General features: G+C 42.9%; 1 protein-coding gene across 2 annotated transcripts in view; it reads left to right on the forward strand.

Annotated features, from left to right (window-relative positions):
* The first annotated feature begins 664 nt into the window (after positions 1-664).
* PIEZO2 (piezo type mechanosensitive ion channel component 2) overlaps positions 665-20,392 on the forward strand; it is a 312,188-nt gene continuing 292,460 nt past the window's right edge. For both annotated transcript variants that reach the window (XM_075022962.1, XM_075022964.1), the window contains exon 1: positions 665-864. In XM_075022962.1, the coding sequence (XP_074879063.1) occupies positions 801-864 (64 nt within the window). In that variant the 5' untranslated portion in view covers positions 665-800. The remainder of the gene's footprint in view (positions 865-20,392) is intronic.

Raw genomic sequence — 20,392 nt, forward strand, 5'->3', positions numbered from 1 at the left:
ACAGGGACAGGGACAGGGGCAGGGGCAGGGACAGGAGCAGGGGCAGGAGTAGGGGCAGGGGCAGGGACAGGAGCAGGGGCAGGAGTAGGGACAGGGGCAGGGGCAGGGACAGGAGCAGGGGCAGGAGTAGGGACAGGGGCAGGGGCAGGAGTAGGGGCAGCGGCAGGGACAGGAGCAGGGGCAGGAGTAGGGACAGGGGCAGGGGCAGGGACAGGAGCAGGGGCAGGCGTAGGGACAGGGGCAGGAGTAGGGACAGGGGCAGGGGCAGGGGCAGGAGTAGGGGCAGCGGCAGGGGCAGGGGCAGGGGCAAGGGCACGACCCGGGGCAGGAGCAGGGGCCGGGGCCGGCAGCGCACGCCCGCCCCCCTGGGGGGACGGCCCGGCCCCGGCGGGGCGGGGCGGGGCGCGGGGCGGTTGGCTTCATCGCGGGGCGCGCCGTGGGGTGCCGCCGGCTGGGCCCGCGCCGTCGGGGCGGCGGGGGCGGGGGGGGCCCGCTCCGCGCTGCCGCGCTGCCGGCGGAGGGAAGGAGGGCGGGAGGGCGGTGGGGGGAGCCCCGAGGGGGCGGGCGTGTGCGTGCCCCGGGCCGGGGGTGCGGCGCGGCTGCTGGTTGCGTGGGCTGCCGCCGGGATGCGGCGGGCGGCGTGAGGCGGCGCGGCTGAGGCGAGGCGAGACGAGGCGAGGAGGGGACGGGCGATGCTCCGCCGCCGCGGCGGCTCCGCGCACGGGCGGACCTAGGAGCGGCGGCGGCGCGCAGAGAGGGACGGCTCTCCGCCGGCCGGCCGCGACCCCCGCCCCGCCGCGATGGCCACCGAGGTGGTGTGCGGGCTCACCTTCCGGCTGCTCCTGCCCGTGTGCCTGACTGCCGGTACGTCCCTCCCTCCCTCCGTCCGTCCGTCGGCGGGTCGCCGGGCGGGTGCGCGTCCCGGGGCCGCGGGGCCGTCCTCGCTGCCCGGCGGGCCGGCGGGCTTGGGCGATGCGCCCGCTCTCCTTCCTCGCGGCTGCTCCCCCGTTCCGCGGTTTCCCCAAGAAACTTCGTAGCTCACCCCTCATTTCTCACGTATCTGTTGCTGTCGTTACTGGGGGGGGGGGGGGGTGTCGCTGTCCGCCCGGGGGTGCGGGGCTCGCACGTGTGGCGGGCTCTGCTCGCTGCCGCAGCACCGGCTCGGCGGGGCTCGGCGGGGCTCGGCGGCTCTTGGCTGCCGCTGGCTACTGTGGCCCGCGCCGCCCCGCATCCTCGGGGAAAGGCGTGGGAGAGGGGAGGTTCGGTGCTCGCCCTGGTTCCTCTGCCTCGTGAGGGGCTGGGGGCGCTTCGTAAAAGCGGGGAGCGAGCCTCTCCCAGGAGGAGCGGTTCTCCAATTTACGGAGGTTTGCCGGAGGGAGATTTTTCTTATTTGGAGAGCGCGAAATTTCAGTTTATTACATCGCGTTACTTAGCAGGCGGCCGTCCAAGGACCGAATTGTTTTTGGATGGAGAACTGCGGTGTCCAGCCATGGGTGAATATGTTAATATTAATCCATGCCCTCCGCACGATTTGAAAATAAAACTCTGAATAAGCAACGATTACCCGTTCGATCGGTCGGACGACGGGCTCGCCCGGGAAGCTGCGGCCGCGGAGGGCGGCTCAGCCGCGGCTGGGGCTGGTGCCCGCCGGGGCGGTGGGGGGCTGCGGGGCGGGGGGAAGGAAAGCGGGAGCCGGGGGTGCTGCGCCCTCCGCCCCGCCCGGCGCGGAGAGAAGCCCCTCGGCGGTCAGTCCCGCGCCGCGCATCCTCCGCGGGCGGCGGAGCGGTGCCTGCCTTACCTTGCTCGGCGGCCGCCGCCGCGGAGCCCCCGGGCCGGTCCCGGCCTCCGCCAGCCCCTCCCCGGCCGCGGGAGCGGGCGCGGGGACTGCGGGGGCCGCTCTCAGTGGGGCCCGGCCGACCCCCCCCCCCCGCCCGCCCCGAAGGGCTTTGCCCTCGGCGAGCCCCTCGGCGGCCCCGCCAGAGCCCCTCGGTTTCAGCATCTCCCCTCCGCTCTGCCCGGGAGGTGCCCCACGCTCTGGCTCCAGGTGCCCTCGTGAAAACGTACTTTTTTGCCCATCGCTTTGCTTGAGGCGGTGCGGTGGGCGCTGTTAGCGGGGCTGTCCGAAGGGTGAGATGGAGGCGGCTCGCCAGCACCCGCTTTCCGCCCTTTCCGCAGCCTGTGGCCCCCCTGCGGGTGCCCAGCCCCGCGCTTGGTGGCCCCCACTGGGGCTGGGGGGGGCACAGTTCCCCGGACCCACGGCAGCAGGTGAGGGGCCGCCGCCTGCTTTGAGGCCGTCCCTGCGCGGCCGGGCGTCGGCGCCTTGGTGGCCGGTGTGCGGCGATGCTGGGTGCGCAGGAGCTGGGGGTCGGCTGCCTTCGAGGCCAAGGGGTGGTGGGACCCGGCGGGTCCTTCAGTGCCAGGGTTGGGCATAGGGCACCCCCGTTTGAAACTGGTCGGGCCCCGTCCGTATTTTCTTCAAACTTAGGAAAGATGGTTAGATTACGGATGAGGATGAATTTGCTGGAAAGACACATGGGGAGCAGGAAAGGTTCTAGAAGATAAATTGTGTTCAGGTGGCATTTTTTTATGTGACTTTAATCTAGCTGTGGTACTTCAATAGTGGAGGTATTGTTCTGTCAGCCGCTCAATCTGGTTCTCGCCAAACTCTTTCTTTATCAGAGCAAGTTCAGATAAAACTGTTTTGCTGTCCTGATTCCTGATATTTAGTAATGCAGAGGTACTTTCGCATTGCAGTAGTACCCCCACAGATGAGAACTGATGTTGTCATGAATTGCTTGTGGTCGTAAATCTTACTCATCTCAAGATTAATCAAAATATAAAACCTGAAGGAGGGACTTCCCATCTTGAGTATGAAAAAGGAATCTCACTGCGGAGCTTTTGTTTTTGGACCTAGTGATCTTGTTCAGTTGGATTTGAGAGAGGAACCAGTAAATGGACAAAGCACTTTTCCCTTCATTTACTGTCTCTGTAGGTGTTACTTTTTTCCCCTTTACAAGCTGTTAGCAGAGTCCTCGCTAGGGTGAAACCTAGTTCAGCCTGCTTCACTTCTCCACTTTTCTTGTGCCTGCACCTGAGTTACCCCTGAGCCAATGCTCTCCTCCTTTCCAAAGCATCAGGGAAGTGTTTTGTGGGCTTCTGGAAAAAGGCTTTTTAGAGTTCATATACCAGAGTGATGATTTTTTGTATGACTTACGGTGAGGTTCCATCCGCAGCTGAAAAGCTGCCACGAGGCAAGGACTCAACTGCGCAGAGCGATGCCGATGTCTCCTACCCCTCTGTGGGCAGTAAATGTGTCTGGCAGCGCCAAAAGGGTGGAAATACCAAGTTGTTCTTTTGGTTCAGAATCTGTGCATGTGGGATTTTAATATGCTAGATTACTGTAGTTTCTTATCGTGGTATAATTTACTTTTCTGTTTCTGAGAGTAGAAAATAACAAGGTTGGAGAGCCCTGATGAGGTGTGTGGAGGGCAACGGCAGCTGTGGCAAACTTGTTAAAAATAACACATCTGCTAAGCTGAGAGATGATTCCTTAAATACTTCAAAAATGGTTAATGCTTTAAATCCTTAATACTTTAAAACCTTTATTTTAAAAGTAAGTAAAATTAAATACTAATGCTGTTTACCTTTGCTGGTATGAAATACTTTCCAAGCGTTGATTAGTACCACGTAACTGGGAAAACACAATTCCTTATAAGAATTTTGTAGGATCAGATCTGTAGCACTGATGAGCATACTTTTGTGCAGGTGAGCCCAGACGTATCCATTTAAAGCTCATGAATGATGTGTCTTTAGTGTCTGCTGAAGGCAGGAAATTTAACATGTACAAAATGAAAGACTTTGGAGATTGAAAGGCTGATTGTAGGCTTATGACTTCACAGTTTGTCCACTGTCATGTTATTTTCATGATAAAATCTTATGTTCAGTCTGATGCGAAACTAGAGGTTAAATGATAACTTGCAGTAACGTGAAACTTCGTTGCAAATGAAGTACTGTGTTCTGTAATAAGACACAGAGAGTTGGATCTGTTGTGTTTTTTTTTTTTTAGTGAGATTACTGCAATATGATGTTTTCCTGTATCATAGTAGTACAACGCAGAAAAAACAAATAATAAAATGGAGGAGAGGGAGCTTTTGGCAGTGGTGGTGGGAAGTGGGCTTTTTTTGTGTTTTGTTTTTTAAAGCTTGAGCCTTGGCGTGAAGCTGTCTTTTTTTTGTTACTCCTATGAACTTGAAACATGCAAAATGTGATTTGTCTCTCTGAAGTAAGGCATCAGAACAATCTTTTGCTAATTGCTTTCTTTGGTTTATAAAGACTTGAACCACAAAGTTGTGGTTTACATCACTTGATAACAGTTTTTAATTATTCTGCTTCCAATTGTTTTACTTCACACACAATTCATTAGTTTTCTTTTTAGAAGAATATTTTTATTTTCAAATGGGGTGCTGGGAAGAAAAATGCTTAGTGAGAACAGCTTTCTCTGGTTTTTGACCGATGCTGCTGGATTGCGTGTTATCGGCAAATTGACTTTGGTGAGCTAGCTGCCTGGCCCAAGAGCTTCCGAGAAGTTACACTTGCTTTCTAAACTCTGGGATTTTGACCCAGATGAAGTCAGAATTGTAGGAGCTTCTAGAAAGTTGGTTTTTTTTGAGGGAGTGAGCACAGGTATCAGTGTTTGGTAAGTGATGGCAGGTAAAAAGAAAATACTTAAGAGTTTTTGTAGGCAACAGAGTTCAGATATTATTTGGAAGTTTTCACTTGTTTCTTCAAGGCAAATCTTTGAACTCCTGGTAAATAGCAGGAATTGCTTTTATTTCTCCTTTCAGTGACCGTTATTCATCAGAATGATATTGAATGAATCAGAATGATCATCTCTTCAGGATATAAACAATGTGTTATAGAGAATATTTTTGAAAGCATACACAGTATTTTCAAAACCACATATATTCAGTTGTTGGAAGCGCCTCAGTGGGACTGAGGTCCTTGTTCTTCCTTGAAAGGAAAAGGTAGATTTGGCATGCTTGGGTGCTCTTTGACTTTTATCCCCAAATTAACAAGTATTGATGAAAACTTTGAAGGGGAAATACCTGCATTGCTACATTAACAGGTACTAAAATGCTGTTAAAATTATGTGTTTTAAAGAGTATTTCAGAATCCAGTACCTCCCTATATGTTTTGATGCTTTGAATTATTAGTATTCGCATTTTCTATAGATAGAATAAGATGTACAGCTCTGTAACATTAAGGCAAGTCTGTGGAGGCAGTGAACCATGCCATGCTTGGATTATTATTGTTTGGGTGCCTGTTGTTGATTTCACTGGACGTGGCTGTTTAAAAATGATGGTACGATATGACATTGTGTTGCAGTTTTCAGGTGACTGAATGATTTTCATGTGCCAGTCCGTACAAGTGATGTTAAGGTGATGAGGCAAAGCAAGTTGTGGTGCACAACCGTTCAGACTAGAGGGTAATTTGCGTAGTGACATTGCATGTGACAGTATGTACGTGTGGATATGGCTGTATACATACGTATTAAAAAACTCTGACATATTTTTGAAGTTGAAATAAACTTCACATAGTCAGCAAGAGCACAAAAGCACTGCTTGTTATGCTCTACAATTAATTGACCAGTTACTGAAAACAAGGCAAAGAAAGATCAAACTAATTTTTCTTTTTTTTCTTTTTTGTTTGATTTGTTTTATTTGTTTGTTTTGTTATTATGGTGGCATTGGGGAATATTCATTATGATGTACTGAGAAGAATCATAGGGAACAGCATGAGAGAGATTCACATAGACTTCCTGTTACATTTTAAAACTCTGTTGTTGTCCCAGAACACTCATAAAAACGTTAGTCACAGCAACAAAAAGTCTAGGAACCCCTTAATGGGTAGCATGCTGAAAAAAAAAAAAATTAACTCGAATGCCAGTTTGCACAAGAGATCCTAAAATGGCTGTTAAGTTTCCTTCCCCTCTTGAAATGTTTTAGAAATTTATCTGGCTTCTTTTATTAAAGGAAGTTTTGCCTAGTTTGGTGGGAGCAGATGAAGGGTGTAGAGGGGGAGAAATACATACCGCCTTGCAGGAGCAACATTTTCCAGGCTTGTAGGCACAGGGTTAGATTTTCTTGTGCACAAAAAGCAAATGTAATTTCAGTCTCTGTGGCTTACATCTTAGTTCAATTAAGATCCAGATAAAAGTGTTTTGGGGGGAGTGTGGAGGCAGCAGTCACCCGCCAGCACAGTGCTCTCTCTCTTCTGTAATAACCATCCCAGGCTGTCTGTCTCTGCTTCCCCCTAGCATGCAGGCTGGGAAACTCTATTTAAAGATGCATCCCACAAAAAATGGGAATAAAACAACTCTCCTTAAGTTCTTGCCACCTCTACTTGTTTATCCTAACCGGTTGTTCTGTTTAAGTGGTTTGCATGCACTTAATGGTTAAGATGAGATAAAACCAGAACCTATAAATTTGCAAGGTGTGGGGCTTGCTTGGTAGGTAACTTGTTCCGCAGACAGTATTGAACTTTGCATTTTGGGAACAGATAACTCACTTTTTCTGAGGATGTTTCTGAGGGAGGTCAAGGAAGAGAATGGTACTGTTATTGCACCTGTACGTGTGTAGCCACACTGCTCTTTCATTTCGGGTAGTTTGCTAAAATTCCAAAAATGTGGGAAACAAAAATACTGTTAGACAGCAGGCTGGGGGGATGGAGTGCAACAGCTTTAACCACTAAAGCGCTAGAATAATTTAGTGGTGCAGCTTTACCAGCATGTCTGTTGGAGTAGCAGAGTTGCAAATGCTGGCAAAAGCAGACCAACGTTAGAATGGCTGGTGCTGCTAAAAGGACTCTTGGAAGGGAGTATCATTAAATGGATCATTATCTGAGAGGGACTTCAAATTATGCGCTCCTTCATAACAGTAAAATCTTTTTCACATGCATGTAAAGCTGCTGGATGTTTGCACTCCAGTTTTTCTTCTCTGCATCTCTTTTCACATTGAAATGATAGCCCCTGTGAAGCTGAAGCATCTTCTTTCAAGGATAACGTTTCACTTGAAGAACATCAGTACCTACTTTACCCTGTTGGACTGCAGCACTCCAAGAAACAGGCTGTTTGCTTTCTGTCATGAAGAATGATGTTAGCAAGTGCTAATTAGCAAAAAAGTCTGTGTAGTCAAGTAGATTGTACAAGCCTTTCTGATATCTTCAGGCAGTTCTAAAGATACTGTACGTATGACTTGCTAAGCTAGTAAAAGGCTGTATAGTGTTTTTTTGGGGGTTGGTTGGTTGGTTTGTTTTTTTCTGTGCTGCAGCAGATTGATCAGTATTTGTAACTAAATCAATCCAGGTTTGTTTTCTAGGGTAGAAGTTTTCCATAACATTACTTCTGTGGTGATCATAGGTCTTCATGCTGTCATCTTGACAGATCTCTGAAGCTAAGCAGGTTAGAAGCTGGCAGCATGCAGATAAGAATTTTTCAGAAAAAGTGCAGGTGTTGCTGGCAGGAATATGAGTGACGGAGTCCTCTGGTTCTTGTACTGAGAGAAACTGGTGTAGTGGGGATTATTTTGTCAGATAAACCAGCTTAAGATTTTGCATATGAAAAAAAAAGTCCACAAGTTCAATTATATAATATCTTTTATTTTGATGCATTTGTTGAAGCATATCCTTTGATGCATTACGTTCAGGATGTGGTTGAATTAATGCACTTCTCCTCTTCTCCTGAGAGTCTTACCTGTCCATTTCCCATCTCGAGTAGGCAGTTGTAAAACCTGAATGTCACATTAAGGTTGCTATTCTGTATCCTAATTTCTTTTATATTTTTAATCCCGAGCCGCAGTTTTAGCTTTGATAATATCCTGTAGCAATGAATTCCGTGGGTGAACTCCACCGTGAATAAAAAGGAGTACTCTAATTCATTTTCAGTTTGTTGCCTTAGTAAATAATCCTTTGGATAGGAAAAAGTATGTATAATCACTTAAATCAACAACAGTCTAGTGTTCTATTTACTCTAACACTTTAGAATAACATTTGCAAGGCATAAAATCAACCGTTAAGATTAACTGTAGAAATTAACAGCTCTGAGTTTCCTATCAATTGTCCAGTTCTGAAGAGAAAGGGATGAGGATAATGTAAATCTGCCTTCCCCATAATTAAAGAGCTTTAGGAGACTATACTTTTACAATTTAAACCATTAGAGAGTGCAGCATAGTGCTTCTTCTCTGAGCTCATTCATGTAGTCTTCAGTTTGGAAGCTCTTTTGGAAATGAAGTAAAACTTAAAGAAGTGAGCCTGTGTGTTTGTGAGTGGTACACTAATCACTCCCTTTTTGGCAAAATACTGTAAAGCACGGGATTGCAGACATTACATACTCTGTCTACTGTTTCCAAGCCACTAATTTGTTAATGTAGCTTGACAGAACCGTAACTTAAAACTGAAGTATTTAAGTGGTATTAGAGTGAGGGTCAATTCTGCCCCTTGTTCAGAACTGGCATGGGAGACTGAAAATTATTTCCTTAACAGATAAGGGGGTGTGCTCTGGATCCTCACTGGGCTGAAGGATAGGCAAACCCTATGTGGGCGAAGAGATGCTAAACAAGTGCTGTCTTTTCCCTTGTCACCAGTCAATAAACTGTATGCTGATGTTTTTTTTGGTAAAAGACACGTTGTTAGAGAGATTAGCTCCTGGGTAATTTGGGGAACATTGAACTGCTTTTGCTAGCAGTCAGGTATTCCAAGTTGCAAGTGTATGTTTAGCCTTTAACTTTATTTTAGCTTTTGTCAAATGCAGACTAAGGTTGCAAGGCCCTGAAAGGAACGATCAGTGAAACATACTGGATAGCCAGCATACCCCCCACCTTGCAATCTGGAAGTAAGCCTTTCTCCAAATTGATAAAGCTCCAACTGTAAAACGTGATGCTGATTACAGCATTACGTGTCACTGATACTGTTGATTTGCTTGTCTAGGAAATCACCTGCTAACCTCTAGCAAGCAAGAACAGTGACATTTACTCTGAATTTTGTTTTAATACGTGCTCATATGTTGGAAAAGGTCTGGAACATGCAAAATGTCTGCATGGTGGCTGCATGTGTTTGTGTTGTGTTTTTCTTCCCTTGTTACATTTGTGGCTTTTTACAACATCTTTCAGAATAGCAGTTTCCTGGTCACTGAGAATAGATTAATTCAGAAGCCAAAAGCAAGTGAGGGAAATTTGCCTCCACAAGTCCTGATTTATGTAGAAAACTTTTACTGCCATAAATAAATATTAGCTCATGTTGTTATTTTGTTGGCCTACTTCTATGAGAGTATTGTTAAACAGTATTCATAGCTGTAATGTGATTGCTAAAACGTGTTTCAATTCATTGGTCCTTCACTCAGTGCTTAGAATTTTAAAGACCTGTCCCATTAAATTCCTTAATAACGCTGCATTTTTTGACACAGGTACATACTTACATCCACTTCTACAAGACAACAACCAAAAAGAAACTACATGTTTTACCCTCTTGAAACTTTGTCAGAGACCAGACTTTCTGGGACACGTATATTGCAGCGCATCTTTTAGAAGGAGCACACTTTGTTGCAAGCATGGAACTATAATTACTTTATACATTTTTGCATGAGTCATTGATAACATCAACATTTTCTTTGGTGGCAATAATTTTATGTTTCTGTGTAGAAAATGGTAGAGAAATATCTATACCTTTTCTAAATGCTAGATTATAAATTTTTTTTCTGCAGGTTGTAGTGCTGTCAGTCAAAGAAATTCTGTTGTGATACGTGCCACCAGCCAGAAAAACTGCATGATCTTTTTGATTCTTCCTCTTCCTTCTTTCTTCTCTAGACATTTAACACGTCAAATTACTGTTTAGTTTAGAGAATAAAGATCTGTGAAATATGACCCATCTCTCTTATTTGCTAGCTAAATGCTAGGCATGTGTATTTGCAGTATAGTTCCATGTAAATAAGAAATACCACTTCCATAGCTTATTTGCTCTAAGTTGAAAGTAAATCAATAACCAGCTTTTTTTAAAAAAGTGCTTTGGATAAAATGCCATTGCTCTGTTCTTAAAAACAAAGCTCCTGGTAAAGATAATCAAGTTTAGCACTTTCTTCCTTCATTTCAGTGTATAATAGAGAAAAAAAAAAACAAAACCAGTGTGGTACTGTGTCTGTCTCTTTGTGAAAATATGTTTCAAATGAAAAGATGTTAATCTCCATAGGTCATGCTTTTCACTATGTTTCTTCTTATAAACCTGTATATAGACTTTGATATCACATTTTCTCTGACCTTGTTGGTTGTTTTCTTCTGAAGTCTGATCAGGTCTCTTCTTCTAACAGAACAGAACAAAAGCCTCTCCTATGGTTTTAAAGATGTTTTGTTAACTATATTAATACATATGCTGATTAGGGGAACTCTTTGTGATTCACTTCTGTGGTAAATGAGCTTCTCCTTCTTACTTAATGTGACACATCTTTCTTTTCCTAAGCTTTTGTGCTCTTCTGACCATACGGTACATTGGTCAGGACCTTTGATCATTGTTGGGCAATAATGTACGTGTCCATATTACTATAAAAATGAATTTCCCTTCTTGCTCCTTGGGAGGGGCCTGTCATTTCCATGGGATGTAGTTGTGTTCAAAAGTCCTCCTTATGTGAGCCTACTGCTGTGCTTGTTAGCATGGCAGTTTGTACAGCTCAGCTCAGAGCTTCACTGTTTCCTTACTCTCAGATGAAATGGCCTTCATGTTCCCTAAGATACAGCACAGAAAACTCCATGGATGGGAGAGAGAAACCTTGTCAGCCACACAAGTCATATTTACTCTGTACCACACAAGCTTTAAGTGTAGTCCCACCTCCTTTCGAAATAAATCCAGTAATTGACTTCATCTCCTTGTTTAACAGCTGGCTGCTCTTAACGGTGGGCCCTGTAATGTTTAGAAGGATTAGCATTCAGTGACGTTTATTTTCCATCGCTCTTCTGCAAGTGATGGCTTTGTCATAAGAGAAGTCTCAAGTCTGAGAAAATCGACCCTATTTTATGCCTTCTCAACCCAATACAACTTTCCTCCCCAAGTTCTAATCTTTTGATTTGTTTGACCTTGAAACACAATGTCTATATGTTTACTCTGAGACAAAATACAATACAAGAAATAGTGCGTATATATACAGTTTTATGACGCATTATATCTTAAAATACCCTTCTGTAGTGTTTAACCTGTCAGCCATTTGTTCTTATGGAACTGAGTCAACAAACTCAATTATCATGCCCATTAGTGTACATAAACATCAAAACCTGTTTCTCACAGCTTTTCATTGCCATCTGCAAATATAGCATCACAGTTATTTGAAGACCATCTACAAATATGTTTCTTGTTAATTTGCTGAAAGCAAAAGTAAGCATACTCTTTTTATGTGTGTTTAAAAAGATCCTTGCAGTTTATTGTACTGCTGCGATTTTAAGCAAAAATTGCTTTAAGATACAATAACCTTACATGAAATAAACCACTGTCAATTTTTGGCAGCCTCAATAAGCCATTCCTGACACCTGCATTTTTATCATAGCATGCAGACATACTGGGGGGTGTAAGACAACCCCACTGTGCCATTTTGAGGGTCTAGAAATGAGGGTTGGCCTAATCATTTACATTGATCCCTCCCTGTAGAGAAGTCCACATTAAAATGCAGAAAAGAAGCAATACAGAAATCTTGTTTCCTACAACTTGGCTATTTGGTGATGAGCTGTACTGGCAACAGTAAGGAAATGGCAGAAGGTCCCAAATGGTCGTTAGTGTGCCCCGGAGGGTGAAGCAGTTGGAATTGCTAGAATTGCAGAAGAACGATATCAGGTTATTTCCTGCCTGTATTTACTGTTACTGTATTTGGGGGAATTCCGTTTGTTTCTTCCCCCTATGGAGGCAGTTGTTTTCCTGTTGCCCTTGAAATGAAAAAGTAGTACAGTTGTTCCAATGCTACAAAATATTGCAAACTGGAAGGAACAAGCAAGTCTCATTACCAGAGTATCCTGCCTGCATAAGTAATGCATGTTAGTTGTTGTTGAAATAACACTAAAATAAGAATGCAGCAGTTGTTTAAAAAAGCACAAAAAGGATGAGACAGCTAAGTCACTGAAACCAGCATCTGTTTGAGGAGAAAGAATAATGTTCTCCGGTGGGGCAAGTAACTCCATAGTTACTCAGTTTGGGCTTCGCATACATTCTTTTGAAGCAGTTGAGGTTGGCCTCTCCCCTGCCAGGTTTCTAGGGTGATTACAAGATGGGCTCTGGTCTGTCCCTGTGTTTCCCTCTTTGTAGCATCCCGGGCTGGAAGACACCTCAGGAGGTCTCTTCTCCAATCTCCTGCTCAATGCAACACTGAATTTAAATGCGATTCCTCAGGGTTTTTTCCTGTTGGGTTTTGAAAGTCTCTGAGAATGGAGGTCTACAAGCTCTTCCAGTGCTTAGTTAGCCTCACAGTGATTGTTGTTTTTTTTTTTCTTTACCCCCCCTTATATCCTCCTGACTTCAGTTTGTGGCCATTGTCTCTCAGTACGCACCGCACCATTGTAGAGATCCTGGCTCTGTCTTTTCTGTAACCTCCCCTTAGGTGTTGGGGGGGGCTACTGTGAGGTGCCCTCCCCTGGGCTTGTTAAAATTTATCAACATATTTCTTGTCCTGAGAGGGGCAAAAATTGCATGTGGTACTCCAGATGTAGTTTAATGAGGGCTGAGTAAAGGGGAATAATCACTTCCCTTGGCTGTGCTGCTGTTGGTATGGCCCAGTAGCTTACATTGAATGTCACAAGGGAGATCTGATCAAAAACTTTTTCTCCTTGGTTGAGTGTGAGAAACAGAAAGTAGACATTGATCATTTTTATTGTTCCTTAAAAGAAAAGAAAAAACCCAACAACCCCCAAATTTCTAAACTGTGATCAAAGGTTCATAAGTAAAAATAAATTGATCTTGGATATTATATCTGAACAGTCAGCATTGGTACCCAGGCAGAACTTGTAGGAATTTTTCTGTCTCATTTTTTATTTAAGGACCAAAGTATTTAGTCTTTACAGTAAATCCTACTCTCTCTCTCCTCACACGAATGTAGATGCCTAAGTATGTTCTTCAAGATGTCCTGGTTATGGCTTTTGGGTTTTGGTTCTAAACTGTATAGCAGTGGGTCTTGGAAATCCCGCTATGAGGAATTGTTTCTTCAGTCTTTCTCTGAACTCACTGGTACCTCAGATGTCAGAGAGTGCAATTTTCCATTCTTGGTTTTAAAAACAAATAAATTAGCCATAGCCAGTATCTGTAGGGCATGTTCCAATTTGCTGTATCTTAACACATACAATATGCATCCAAAGGCTCAAAAAGGTTCAACTTGCATTTCTCCACTGGAAGTACTGAATATTAATGAACGTTATTCTGTAACATTGGCACAGTCATCTGTTACTGACTTGCAATGAACAGAATGATGAATTAATACAAGACCTACACCATTTCTTCTCAATTGCAAGAATTGTCCAATCCTGGCATTCTCTAAGGGGCTAACTAGCCAGTAGATCATTGGCATTATTTTCCCAGCAATCATGCTCACATACTTGAATATTTTTAATTAGTCACTATTTCTTGTTATTCTGCAAATCACCGACAGCTAATTTGTTTTAAAACCACAGCAAAAAATCAGTTCTGCATGTTTCTGTATTGCATTCTTTTCTCCTAGGTGATCTCCATCTCGTGTAGTATTGACAAATTACTTTTAGCAGTAGTTATTTTACTGTTGGGTTGCAATTTCAAAACAAGTATTTGAAAAGCTGGCTTGCGTTTTGGATATATGAAACACTTGGTGCTAGTCATTCACAGAATCTGTTGTACTGGGTTTTATAGACCCAGCAGAATGAATTGTTTCCAAATTTTTGCCTGAAAGTTGCAAGACTTATGTGTTTCTTTGACTGTAGTGTTTAGTTAACTGTGCTGCTTTTAGAGGGTCAATCCACTGTATATTGGAAATTCTCTTCTCTAACCTTTTTCATTCTGCAAGAAGCATGGGAGAAGTTGCAGTTTAACTGTATGAAAAGTTGAACTGTTCACTGCATGTAGTGTAGCTAGCCTTCGTTTGATAAAAGGAAGTTACCGATGCCGGAAGTTACCGATGCCAGAAGTTACATGCAACTAGTGTTTTTTCTCCTGTTCTGTACATGTCTGCCCTTAGGTAATAGATGATTTCAACATGGAGAACAATAACTGGTGTAGTATACTTGTAGCTGCCCAGATGACTTTTCTGAGGGTTATTTATGCTGTTAACTGTTGTAATTGTGGGAAATGTCCTCACAGTTCCTGTAGTTTAGCATTTGCATTTTTCACTGTTCATCTGTTGCTCCTTCCCTTCTTTGAAAGATTAACTCGTCCCCCCCCCCATGCAACACTATGACTACAATATGTACTATGTCATCGGAGCATATCACTGCAGAAGCATCACACTCAATTATTCTTTTCGTTTGGTTGCCTAATTGGGCAACCTATTTCATCCGTTGCTCAAACTGGTGTTTTGTTATGAGACCACCTTCTTTTCTAAATATAAAACATTTAAAAAGTATATTTATATGTACAGGGAAATATCAAGATAGAGAGTGTTTTAAAAAGTGGTCTATAAATATTAGTAATTTTAGCTTTAGACTTTCATAAAGATTGTATAACCAAAGTGTTCAAATATTTCTGATATTGTAGCAAGTAGTGTGTGTATCTCTCCTAGCATGTGCAAGAAGAAAAAAACAGCTAAAGAAGATGTGCCTGACTGTCAGAATTGCTAGAATCCATGTCATTTACTGAATCATGCTTGTCTGGGTTTACCCATCCTTTTTGCAAATCAGACCTGACAAGTTTCCTGTTTGCATCCTACTTCTGTGCATAAGGAGTGAGTCAAATCTTGCATAGGTGGGGAGAGGGAGGATGCTGCAGAATAGCATTTTACAAACTTGTATTATTACTAAAGGTAGTAAGGTAAATGAAGGTAAACATATGCTATTTGCAAATATAACACCTCTTTTTTTTTTTTTTCGCTTGAGGTGGTGCATATGAAATGTTCTCAGGTAATTCATTCTGTTAGTAACATTTTTGTACTAGAATTGATACAGTTTTATTCTTTGACATGTTGATGTGGGTAGCTAGGATTGGTGCACATTGGTTGCTTAACTGATTTTAAAACGTCACCTTTCAGGTCAGCAGATTCTTTAATGCATAATACAAATGGCTTTTTTTTTATTATTATTTCTTTTTTTTTTTTTTTTAAAGTAATGATTCTCTAGGCAATTATCCAAGAACAAGTGCTGCCAGTGCCAGAAGGTTACTGAGAATGGCCAGTGTCATCATTCCATGAATCAGATAACATGTAACATGCCATCTCATCTTAACAAAGTTGAGTAAATCAGAGGAAGATGTGAAACAAAATTAGAAAGAAACTGCTGTTGTTGCTGCGTTATGTAACTTGAGATAACTAATCATCAACTTGTCAGTCCCTTTATTCCCGAGGTTTGTTTGTATCTAATTAGATTGTTCCTTGTACTTAAAATAAGAAATATATGAGATTCAGCCTCAAAGTCAGCAGTAGCAGTCTGTGGTTAGTGTAAGACCACAAATGATGTCAGTAAATTAATGATGTCATGGGCATGCACAAACAGCAGAAAAAGAGACATTAAGAAGGCAGTCTTGGGCACAAGAGAAGGAGGGTATGTTTCACAAAGTGGTTAATCAAAACTACAGAAGATACTATCAGTGCTGTTCACAGAGCTGTTGTTAGCCCATTAGAGGGAAGTTGCTTGTTTCATGTTGGTTTTTATCAAAACGGTGGTAGAAAACATTGCCCTTCAAGGATCACTGCCACAGGCTGTAACATCATCGTCTCTCCTCACGAACAAGGAAGAAAGATTCCTTCGGCTGACAGAGTAGCCTTTGCTGCTAGCCTTTTTTCCTTCTTTTTAATTTTTTTTAGCTGTTCCTGTCTGGTTGTATCCAGAATAAGAGATTTAGGGCCCCCAGGGATGTTGAGTGTTCTGAACAAAAACACAAGCAAATTGCCTCCATCATTTAATATCCTCCTTTGCACTTTCCTTTATGTGTTTTTGTTGGTAACCGTGTGAAGAGTGCATCTTTCATTGCAGTTTGCCCCAGCTCCCTGTCTGTCAGTTTTATATTATAGTATAATTAAGCTCATTATATATTTAGATCACTTCTAAAAGATCAATTACTAATAAGGTAGAGGTAATATAATAAAAGGTGTTACAGAATAGAATAGAATTGCTTAGGTTGGAAAAGACCTTTAAGATCATTGAGTCCAAGCATAAACCTAACACTGCCAACTCCACCACTTAAACCACGTCCCTAAGCACCACATCTACACGTCTTTTAAACACCTTCAGGGATGGTGACTCAACCCCTTCCCTGGGCAGCCCATTCCAATGCTTGATAACCCTTTCAGTGAAGAAATATTTCCTAATATCCAATCTAAACCTTCCTTGCCACAACTTGAGGCCATTTCCTCTCGTCCTATCTCCAGCCACCTGACAGAAGAGACCAGCACCCACCTCACTACAACCTCCCTTCAGGTAGTTGTAGAGAGCGATAAGGTCTCCCCTCAGCCTCCTTTTCTCCAGGCTAAACAACCCCAGTTCCCTCAGCTGCTCCTCATAAGACTTGATCTCTAGACCCTTTACCAGCTACATTGCCCTTCTCTGGACATGCTGCAGCACCTCAATATCTTTCCTGTAGTGAGGGGCCCAAAACTGAACACAGTACTCGAGGTGCGGCCTCACCAGTGCTGAGTACAGGGGGACAATTGGTGCCCTGGTCCTGCTGGCCACACGATTTCTGATACAGATGGCTTTGACCTTGTAGTATTTGAATCTTTATATCTTGCATTGATTTCTTGTGAATTTTGAGTTGTCAGCATCCCGCAGTAACCATCTGTCTTCTTTTTTTGGAAATGGCATTAGTCAAATATAGAATGGGTAGTGCTACCTGAACTGCCTTATAATTTAAAAGTAATTATAACAAAGATGCAATAGCACTGGTCTCTGTGAGTCAGAATTACTGAAAGTGGTAATATCAAACAATTATATCCTAATAATTTAAATGATGCTCCTGTAAGAGAAAGCAGAATCTTTTGCCATTATTTAACAGGCAGGGGAAAAAGTCAGACTTAGCCCCAAATGTGTTTCTTCGATATGTGATGGAGTTCTGGTAACTTGAAAATAGTTACTTTCAATGCACCCTGACAAATCTGAGATTGGGGTTATGACCAAAATTAAAATTGTCTAAGAAAACTTAACTGTATGAATTAGGTGTGAATATGAAACATGATGTAACATTAACAATTTAATTAAGGTGTGCTATTCATTAGATACCTGTAAGACACACAACACTGAGTACTATGATACGCATCACATTTTTTGATGGCTTCCTAGGAAGTAGAAATGGAAAGATTCAGCATTCAAAGGGTCTCTGTGCATGGATGTGTTAGCAAGTCCAAAGTCCCTGTGAAAGATCCAGCTGGCTACAATGAGATGAAACAGGCTAGTCAAAATTGTAAAGAGAATAAATATGTTCATAATGATGTGAGAGAGGTAAATTTGCCGTGGTTAAATCTGCAAAGGTGTGAAAGCAGTTTGCATGGTTCAGAACACGACTGCCACTGTTGAAAACATCCACTGGGTTGAGGGTCAAAGGCAGTGTAGTACATGCAGAAAATAAACATGTGCTTGGTCAGATGCCTACTTCATCTTTCACCAATGCTTAGTGTCAGCAGGTGTAGTGTCTGCCTGGTCTTCTAGTGTCTGCTAAAAATGTCCCTGAGAATTAATGTGGAAGGAAGAGTGTGCTCCTTCCGAAGATCTCTCTCTTAGCAACTTGTGAATAATTTTGTCTGTCAAAAAAATTTCAGAAGGGTTTTTGGCGGGTTTTTCTTACAGTGCTTGTGGAAATATCACCAGATAAACTGCCTAGTTTGTTGGCTGGGATGATGATTGCTCTGTTTCTCTTCTAAAGAACAAAACTTTGCAGAGGGAAGTCCAGTTACATCTTTTGTGCAGTAATAATGGATTATCTTGCAGATTATATTCATTAAAGTGTAGTGAAGTAAACCAGCTTTCAAAAATGTGAGAGTGTAGACGTACCTAGTTTTACTACATGAAGTTATCTTATTTCCTTTTGTGGTAAATGCTATAAATCTGTAGCAGAGGTATAAATAAATGTTTGCTCCAGTACTAGAATTGGCAGGTGGAAGAGTTTTACCCTGTGTTATCCTCCCAGGTGGCATTGGAGAGAAAAGGTGTGGAAATCCTGTCTCTGAAACAAGAGTGGTAGAGCAGAATAGTAAAAATTCAGGTCTAGTGGTGGGAATGGATTTATTTTTTACATAACCAGTGGGTATGTGAACACACACAGGACGCATTTGAAAGTATATTTAAAGTACCTGGTGGGTGAAATTAAACTCTTTCAGCTAAAGATTAACAGATTTCCTTAGTTCACAGTAAAATACTGGATTATTTTGTTCAGTTGCATGGGGATACAGATATTTTCTATCCTTTTAGAGTTATTGTGCACTGGCTGATCCTTTTGTTTATGTTACAAAATTTATTTCATCATTTTGGCAACAATGAGGAAACATAATTACTTGACTTTGCCTGAAGAGATTGACTGAGCAGGACAAGTGCCTGCTGCCACATAGCTAGTTTTCTGTGGTGGATCTTAGTGTACATGTTGATGAATAGTAGTGTCCAGCACTTAGATAAGTATTACACATGATTTCCTTGCTATTAATGTATACAGAAGTTAATCATATTTATGTATGTGTAACATTTTTTCTGTGTGAGGGTCTTGTAAAGAACCGGGATGGATCAAAGTACCAAGATGGATGACTGTTGTTTTGGACAGATTTCAGAAGAATAAATATTTGTCTGAAGCTGTAACTTTGTTGGTGTTTTGCCTCTCCCCTTTAGAAACCACATGCCCTCGTGTGGGAGTTGGTCTTCAGAGCTTGCCATTTTTCTGAAAAAGCGAGCCGTGGGTTATAGGGATTGTATTGGTGTGACTCCAGAGAAACAGTCGTCTTCATTGGAAGCAAATTGAGTTACATTTGAAGAAATACAAATGAAGTGTAATTTACTGACCTGCTGAATGTCACAGGAGAGAATCATTAAGGGGAAGATAATTATATAATGATGTGACTGTAATGAGATTGTGTGTTTCAGGGTATTTTAAGCCCATTTTATGAAGGATTTGAAGGCAGGCAGATAAAAGCAGTTAAGCGAAGAATAGGAAAGAAGGCAAATGGAGTATGAAAGGTGAGAGTACATAGAATAAGGAAGATGTTAGTAGAGTGAGAAATGGGGTAGGAGGTGTTTATAGAAAAGAGTGAAGAAATCACTGGCTGTTTCTTTGAGAAATGAGAACATGAGTAGTCGGGTTCAGAGATGAATGATGTTTCGAAGGAGGCTAGGAAGATGAAGAAGACAGCCAGCTAGGCCAGCTGGGAGACCAATAATAAAAATAGCAAATAACACTGTCAGTAGAAAGTATGTTAGTCATGGTGGCCAGCAAGAATGTGTGAATCCTAGAAATGACAGGGAAGGAAGTGACAGGACTTCCATAAAAGACTGAATGTAGCAGAAGGGATGCAGAAATAGAGAATAAAAGATCACATCCAAATTAACAGGCTGTGAAAACAGAAATGGAAATCCAGAAGAAAGACAAAGGTCAGACTTGCTGTGTTTCAAAGAGCCTCAATTTGAGGAGATGACCAGGCACCCAAGAAGAGACATTGAAAGTGATAAATGTGGGGTGGTGCTGAAAGGAGGGACTGAGGAAGTGTATGCATCTGGAAATTGTTGAGGATGGAAGTTGGTATTTTGGGCTTGTTTTTTGATTTTGGGGGAGTGAAGGGTGTTACTGTGGAGATAGTGATCTGGTTTTGTGACTTACATCAGCCTCTAGTGTGGTTCAGAGTAATGTGCTTTTCCCAGAGATGACTGAAATTGTGAAAGGATCTATGGTAAATAATCTTACCTGTTGCAATTTGCCCAAGGTACAAACCCACCTACTTTGGGAATCAACTGTTGCTGGCTTGCATTTAAAAACCAAAAAATGGAAAAAAACCCAAACAAACAAATAAAAAACAACAAAAAAAAGCTGTCTATCATGCTAGTATATTTTTTGTTTAGTCCTAAAAGCTATTCCTGAATGTTTTCCTTCCCTGTTCCTGCTCTTCTCTCTACCGTGTGTCATTCTTTGGGCTCTGTGGTCCACGGAGGTCTCTGAGATGCTCAGTGGTCTGCATTCCTGCTGCTGTCCTTCCTCCTCATCCCACCTTGGTATGCGACGTCTCCGTGACGAA

Source organism: Buteo buteo, chromosome 3, assembly GCF_964188355.1.
Source record: "Buteo buteo chromosome 3, bButBut1.hap1.1, whole genome shotgun sequence".
Lineage (NCBI taxonomy): Eukaryota > Metazoa > Chordata > Aves > Accipitriformes > Accipitridae > Buteo > Buteo buteo.